The 8443-nt window shown below is 31.6% G+C and overlaps 1 protein-coding gene across 1 annotated transcript; it reads left to right on the forward strand.

Annotated features, from left to right (window-relative positions):
* Positions 1-2826: 2826 nt before the first annotated feature.
* On the forward strand, positions 2827-5080 carry LOC111683575 (odorant receptor 24a). Its single transcript, XM_023445658.2, has 5 exons — positions 2827-3762; positions 3829-4201; positions 4257-4355; positions 4418-4570; positions 4633-5080. Exons 1-5 carry the CDS (start codon positions 3242-3244, stop codon positions 4681-4683), a joined length of 1197 nt encoding a protein of 398 aa, XP_023301426.2. The 5' UTR covers positions 2827-3241; the 3' UTR covers positions 4684-5080.
* Positions 5081-8443: the final 3363 nt, after the last annotated feature.

Genomic DNA, 8443 nt, shown 5'->3' on the forward strand with positions numbered 1-8443 from the left:
AGCCTATGGCTTGAAATTTTTTGTAAAGGGTCGAGAATTTCCATATCTAACTAAAAATGATATTAAGGGATAAATATGGACTAAATTATTGTAGCTATCTGCGACCCTATTAAAATTTTTATATAAATCATAGTTTTAGAAATTAAACAAATATGTAATATATGACAAAATCTTTATTTATAAACAAAACTCAATTCAATTTTCAACGCTTATTAAATTTGTCATTTCAAATAAGAAAATGCAAAAAACAAATTGAAAAGGTCAAAGGGCATCCCGCAATTCCCAAAAATAGGAATGAAAATCCCAAAAATGGCTGGGAAAATACTTTTGGAGTAAATATAAAACATATTGAGTTTTCCAAAACTGTTTTCAGTTTTCTGATCCCAGTTTTGGGATTTTAGAACATGTCGCCCAAAGTTGAAGTTTTGATGAAAAATAAGTTATATTCGGAAGGACGCAGTGGCAACCTTTTTAAAAAAAATAGGACAAGTTTTTTTTTAATTTTTGAATTTTTTTTAATTTTTAAATTAAAGAAAGTATATTTTTGGATCTGTAAATGATATTGAATACTCCTTGGCTACGTTCACGCCAAATTTTATACCGATCGGATCAGCCGTTTAGAAATGCCAGATTTATTTCCAAAAAATTTCGATTCTGCCCCACTGTGCAACCCAATGAGTTTTGTCATTCCATCGTTTATACCATAGAAAAATAAATAGAAGTGTTACTGAGAGTAAGAAATATTACTCTCACACATGTACAAGTTCTGTGTGAATTTAATACACTTGCATGAGTCTTATTATTTTTGTTTACATAATATAACAAAAATATGAAAGTACAAAATGTATCCGAATACATCATACCCTACCACATTGCGAGTAAGTTGCAATAAGTTATATAGTACTTTTTAATCTAGAAATTATATTTAAGAGATTCGTATTTTCTTAATTGATAAATGTACTTACTGCTCAATATAACAATTGCCTGTAACATTTTTGTATATATAAAATTTTTTAGTCGAATTTTGTAAAGATCCTATTCTTGTATACATAGCATATACCGTTTCTAAAGTCTTATTTTGTTGACGGATAACATCATTGCATTGACGCAAGTGTTACTAACTTCAATATATAATCAAAATGCCGTTTCCAAAAGTGTGGTGTAGGGTGTATTTAAACTGCATTTGGGATGCATTGAAATTAACAATAATCTTTTATCCTAAGCGTTATTTCAAGCATTTACACAATTCCTATGGCCCAATAGTCCCTGCTTCAGCAATAAACTTTGTTAAAAGTTGTGTTTTTGCCACAAAAATATTGAAAACATTTTTAGAAAAAAAAAACGAAATTTTCATTTTCATTTCATTTGTATTTATTATTTTAATATTATTTTCAAGTGTCGATATTGGTCCAACCCAGCAAACACAACGAGTTTATTTCAAATTTAAGATAATTTTTAAACAAAATCGTTCTTGAATTGTTCAACTGAAATTTAATAAAAATAACTAATTAAAATCATTATTACATAAAATATCGAAATTTAATATCAAATAAAAATATAACAAATTCTTAAACGATAGAGTTTGTGGGGTTATATATTTTTCAACTAAAACACTCTCACGACTTAGGTTTTTGACAGCAGACTTAGGTTCTGTCACTCTCAGTTTCATTTCTATGTATACCTATTCTATGGTTTATACATTTATTTTTTTAAAAACATGATAAGCCACTTTGAAAATGCAGTAGAACTTGGTTTTTGAAACTAAGGGTAGAAATACAATATTGCGACTGCTGAGACGGATATTTTTTAATATTGAGTTTTGACAACTTAAATCGTTGAAGAAATCTGCACCAAATTAAAATGTATTTTAATTTGTTTACGGATTTTCTCTCATTTACATTTAGAGTTTCCATGCTTTTAATGAATGAAAGCCATGTGGTGAATAAATAAACTATGAAATACAAAAACAAAAAACAATACAATGGCTACAAAATCCGCAGCTGCAGCCGCACTCAATTTAATTTACATTTTCTCTGGGAAGCAGAAAACGCAAACGTATCCGCAGGTTTGTATTTCTACTCTAATAACTTGATAAGCCACAATTTTTTTGCTAAAACACTGGTTTTCACTTTATTTACGATCTCCATCTATTGGCATCTGATAATTATCGACCTTATATGATTATAAAGCGTGCTTAAAGAATAAACTTAAAAATCCTATTTATTGAGAATTTTTTTAAACTTTAATGTCGATTTACTCAAAATTTTTGTCCGTATACGATAATGCGAACTTGTTGTCATCTATGGCCAAAAAAGTGTGATTTTTCAACTGCCGTTTCAAATCTCCAATTTAAGTTTTTTTTTAAACTTTGTTAATCAAATTCCAAAATCAGATAAGTAAATAAAACGGTAAAAATATTAGATAAATATTTCTTACAGTTTTGTTAAACCTACGTTTGAACTCTGTGAATTTTGGGAAAATCGCATTTTTTTACAGAATACGTATTAATTCTTTACTCTTGCACATTCTAGACAAATTTTCAGAGTATTAAAGACAAGATAATATAAAATATATATTCCAAATTTTATTCAAATCGGACATTCTTAACCTATAAAATTTGGAGTTCAAAGGTTAAATTTTGCAAAATTTGTGAATTCTGGTGTTGGGGACGTGCAATATTCCCAACTTCATTTTTTTGAGCACTCTAATAAACATATAAGCATATGTATTACCATTAAATTGTTTACAAATGTGACACGCCCATTTAACAGTTTCTTTTCCTAAATTTTGCATTGTAGTTCAATTTTTGAGTATTCAGACTTACCATTACGTGTTTATAGATCCAAGATTATTTAATTTTTACACAAATATTAATGCCATTGAAGATACAAGGATAATAATAGATTTTTTAACCTCGTCAACCCTTTTTAATGCTAGTCTAATACACACACATTAAGTAGTTTTAATTTAAGGTCGTTACCAATTGAATTTAATTACTGTTCAATGGTGATTTTAAATGAGCTTTAAATTACAAATTACAATTAAATTTCCAATAAAAAAACATTTGTTAATGTTCAAAATTTAACAGGCAAAGTAACGCCTCCATAATGGATGAACATTTATATATTCACATTGGGAGACACCCACTACTAAAACCAAAAGTATTAAAAGAATTCGTTTTAACTATTTACCATCATTAAGTAGTGTATAATAGAATCGGAAACATTATTATAAATACAAAATGTTGCCTAGATTTTTAACAAAAAATTATCCACTAGATAAACATTTATTTTTAATACCTCGTTTCGCCTTGAGTCTCATAGGATATTATCCGGAATCAGAAAGGACTACTAAGGTGCAACTATGGTCGTTCTTCAATATTGTAATTTTGGGCTATGGCTGTTATGCGGAATTTTATTATGGCATTCACTACTTGAGCATCGATATACCTTCGGCGTTGGATGCTCTTTGTCCCGTGGCCTCAAGTATTATGTCGTTTTTAAAAATATTTTTCATTTGGTGGTATCGAGAGGAATATAAATTTCTTATAGAAAAAGTTCGTTATTTGACGGCCCAACAAAACTCCAGTGGTAAAGTGCAAATGAAAAAGAGATATTTCACATTAGCAACACGCTTAAATGCTTTGGTATTCTTTTTTGGCTTTTGTACCAGTACTTCATACACTTTACGACATATTGTCACTAATACATTTTTGTATCTCAAAGGTCAACCCATAATTTATGAGACACCATTTAAAATGATGCAAGTTATAATCACTCATAAATTTACTAAATAAACTTATCATGTTTTTATTTTTCTCCCAAAAAGGTTTCCAGAAGCTCTTCTTTCAATGCCAATTTACCCGATAACTTATATATTAGTCCATTGGCATGGATATATAACGGTTTTAGCATTTGTCGGTGCAGATGGCTTCTTTTTGGGATTTTGCTTTTATTTTTCCACACTTCTGAAGGCCATACAACAAGACTTGCAAAGTATATTGACTGATAATGGAACTAAAAACAATTGCCGATATGACTCTGAGGAAAAGGTTTGCGCGGCCCTGGAAGATATAATAGAACGTCATAATGAAGTTGCCGAGCTTACTGACAAATTTTCCTTGATAATGGTAGAGATAACATTGTGTCATTTTATTACCTCAAGTATAATTATAGCAACTAGTGTTGTGGATCTTTTACTAGTGAGTATAATTTATTGGTGTAAAATAAATTCCTTATCTTGCTATCGATATTTAGTTTTCCGGTTACGGCATTATAGTCTATGTCGTTTATACTTGTGCCGTTTTAACTGAAATTTTTCTATACTGTTTGGGCGGAAATACTGTTATGGATAGTGTAAGTTATGCAGTTATGTAATTGCCAAAAAAAGTAAAAATTTTAATATTTTATAAATAAAGAGCGAGGATTTGGCCACGAAAGCCTATAGCAGTGAATGGTATACACACAGTGTTAAAATCCAAAAAATTGTTTTGCTAATTATGGTACGTTCCCAACGAGCAATTATTATAAAAGTACCATTTTTTGCTCCATCTTTACCAGCACTAACTGCGGTAAATATCTATCCATATATGAAAAGTTAATGCTTATAAAATTATTTGTAAATTTTTTTCAGATTTTACGTTTTACTGGTTCTGTTATTGCTTTAGCTAAATCTGTGATTTAAAGAATAAGTAATTCTAGTATTTATATTTAATTTATATGTCAACATAAATGTATTTTATTTTAGAGCACATTAATAATGATTTTTAAACATCTTATAAAATATATATGATATTATTGCGAAATTAAGTTTACAATTGAAATTTAATGGTATTTAACGGTGAGCGTTTCATGTGGTTGTCTAAGGAAACTATGGAACTATGGAAACTACAAAGTTCATCAGTATTGTATAGAAATAAAACTGACTTTGGTTAAAAGTAATTAAGCGTAATGAAATAAATTTGTTAATATTAAAAAATAAATGTAGTTCATCAGTTATTATCTACAATTGTCCTTTAATGTAAATGTCTAAAATTAACTACATTTGAATTCAACATCAGAATAATTTATTTAGTAGTATACAAACCACGTACTTTATTAAATTACAATTAAAAAATAAATAAACTAATGTGTTATTAAAAATAATCGTTTATTTCATTTTAATTACCATTTATTATAACTTAAGCATTATATTGCATGATTGAGCATTTGAAGTTTTAACATTAATAAACAGTAAAAGAGAAATTTTATCGGTCAAACGAAAAAAAAAATTAATACATATCGCCCATTTTAATATTAAATGAATGTTTAATTTGTCAATGTGTTTAAATTCCTACTTTGTTCATATAAAATAAAATATTTATATAAAGTTTATATATCTTAATATGTATGTACAGTGTACATTGTACTGTGTTCGTCTGTATATCATATAATCCTTTCACAACTTTTTGAAAGTAGAATGCTGTAAAGTATATTGCGGAAAACGCAACAAAGTTAAATTTTACAATATAATTAAATACTAAATAGCAGAAACTAGTAATACTTTCTTTCCATTGGTAGGGTAAAAATAATTCCTTTAATAAACATCATTGTTCATAAACGAATGCATAAATATTATATATTAAAAACTATGTTATCTCTGTTTAAAATATTGAAACAATATTATTTTATTTAAAAAGCAACTGAATATTTTATTCAAGTGTATTGAGCCAGATTTCTCCTTTTTACAAGGATTACACTCATTTTATACGTAAAAAAGAAAAAACTCTCATTTTAAGCAAAAAGTTTTCAGTTTCTGCAAAAAGAAAAAAATAAAACGCAAATAGTTGTAGTTTTATTCAAATGACTGCATTTGTCAGTGTTTACATCGAAAAACGGCTTAAAGTCAACAATACGAATACAATACTTTGTATAAAGAAAATAAATAAGCACATGGACGTACTCAACCACACCCACATCAATCCGTAGGTTCTCACACATTGGCAAGAACATTCTACGACATTTCGTCCTTTCATGCAATTTTTGTGTATTTGCTTTGTTACTTTTTGATTTTAATGCTCTGGTCCTTGGAAACCTTTGAGAGGTTGAGTTTTATTTTACATATTTCTTGCCTATTTGCAAATAAACAAAAGAATGACTGAACGAACGAAAGTATACTTTTCAACATAAGTGTACAATACATTTCTGGTTATGTATTCTGCGATATGGTTTATATCCATACATACACGTATGTGTACAAACTGCAAAAAAAAAAGATATATCCTTTTCAATATCGACTTGTTATTCTTTATATTTCACATATGAACGCAAACATGCACATTCAGGCACAACCATCCTTCTAAGGGGGAACGAAAATTCATAAAAATGTAAACAATACATTTTCAGTATTGGTTAATATATATTTTACATTAAAAGAATAGAGATTTCTTGGGACAAACATTATTTCGCATTCTTTATCAAATATTTAATTTTAAAAGATGATTTTTCGATGATGACTATTTTGGGCCATTTGTGAGTCAAAAACTCTTTTGCTTGTTTTAGTGTTCTGGAATTATAGCTTCATATGTCAGCTTTTTGGCCAAAAATTTGATTTCTTCAAATGTTAAAAGACGAGCTGAACGTGTTAACATCGTTTAATCGAACTTAAATTTAGGCAATATATGAAAATGGGGTCAGACAATTTTTCAGCACAAACCCAGTAGGGTATGTTGATGTCTGTAACGCACAATAATATTGGTCCTACAGGTCGCAATTTCGGAGATGGTTGGTTGGTTTACGTGGTAGTTCACTACACGCGAACTGTCAAGTAGAATCAAAGAGACCCCGTTTTGACCGGACCACTCCACTCGTCAGATGTTGAATTTGTATTTAGGGGATTCTTGAGGCACCATCTGTGGTGGAATCCAATACAGTCCCACTGTGGAATGTTTCGCCATCTCGTTTAGAGATGCCCGGCATTCTAGGACCAAGTGTGATGTTGTATAAACACCACTTATAGCCCTTAGCGCAGCCTGACTGTCGGTATAAATTCGAATATCTTCCTGGTATATTCGATAGAACCTGAGCCAGTTTGCAGCCCCTTTTTTTTGCTGATAATTCAGCCTGAAGTACGCTACATTGGTCAGGAAGTTTAAAAGAAACTTCCGTTCCAGTATGTGCAATATAGAAGCCACCGCCCACGCCATCTTTCGATTTAGAGCCATCGGTGAAGACCTGATACGAACCGTCACGGAGGATAGATTCCATCTCATTTGGGTCGTGTTGAATCGACACTGAAAAGCTTATATCTAAAGATGGTTTGGGGATGCAATAATCAATGTTTCCTGGCATTGCTCCTAGGAAGTTGATTATGGTAGAGTGGCCTGACTTAGTCATTTGCCACCTACCGATTGTACTAAGTCTAATCGCTGAGTTGAGGGCAACCTCCTGAGCCATTAGATCAACAGGTAACCAATTCATCATGACAAAGAGAGCCTTTGATCACCTGTTATCATTAGCGCCGCTGCGCGAAGGATACCTTCAAATCTCTTTCGGTGGACGTCCAATAGTAGGGATTTCCACCAGAATCCAGGATGACTCCTAGATATTTTGCACTATCAGATAACTTTAACTAAAACCCCATTCAAACGAGGGAGAGTGAAAGTGGGTAACTTGTATTTCCTGGTGAAGAGAACAAGTTCCGTTTTAGCTGGATTTACGCTTAGTCCGCTGTTTGTACTCCAGGTACTAAGTGATCTAAGGGCAGTTTCCATTCTATGCGATATAGTGTCCAGGTATTTTCCAGATACTATGACAGACACGTCGTCCGCATACGCAATGACCCCAAAGCTCTTGGACCTAAGTTCCATGAGAAGGGGATTCAATGCAAGGTTCCATAGTAATAGGGACAGAACTCCACCTTGTGGAGTTCCGCGACTAGCCACTTTCGTGACATTTGCTGCTCCCATTTCCGAGACGATGACCCTTTTAGTCAGTAGTCTCTTTATGAAAGCTTGAATAGGCTGGTTTATTCCCAGGCCATGTAAAGCCGATATTATCGACTCAGGGTGTACATTATTGAAAGTCCCTCAATATCAAGAAAGGCAACAAGTGTGTACTCCCCTTGCTCTAGAGTCTTTTTTATGTGACCCACTAGCGAGTGTAGCGCAGTCTCAACGGATTTACCTTTCATATAGGCATGTTGGGACGCTGATAAGAGGTCAGGATTGATACTCATTCTCAGATGTATATCAATGATCCTTTCCAGTGTTTTGAGAAGAAAGGAGGACAGACTGATTGGTCTGAAGTCCTTTGGCTTCGTGTGAGAGGTCTTTCCCCCTTTCGGGATAAGATACACATGGTCCAGGGTTCTGGTATATACGACCATTTAAGGCAGGCAGTATATAACCGAATTAGCCAAGGCATTAGATGGACAGCATTATGTTGCAAATCCGCAGGTATAATAC

This window comes from Lucilia cuprina, chromosome 2, assembly GCF_022045245.1.
Source record: "Lucilia cuprina isolate Lc7/37 chromosome 2, ASM2204524v1, whole genome shotgun sequence".
Taxonomy (NCBI): domain Eukaryota; kingdom Metazoa; phylum Arthropoda; class Insecta; order Diptera; family Calliphoridae; genus Lucilia; species Lucilia cuprina.

Bases quoted from the DNA above. Each gene is read 5' to 3' on its own strand.
- LOC111683575 (XM_023445658.2), top strand. From the start codon at position 3,242: ATGTTGCCTAGATTTTTAACAAAAAATTATCCACTAGATAAACATTTA. The intron at 4,356-4,417 runs GTAAGTTATGCA...TTATAAATAAAG, and splicing joins GAAATACTGTTATGGATAGT to AGCGAGGATTTGGCCACGAA. The intron at 4,571-4,632 runs GTAAATATCTAT...AATTTTTTTCAG, and splicing joins CTTTACCAGCACTAACTGCG to ATTTTACGTTTTACTGGTTC.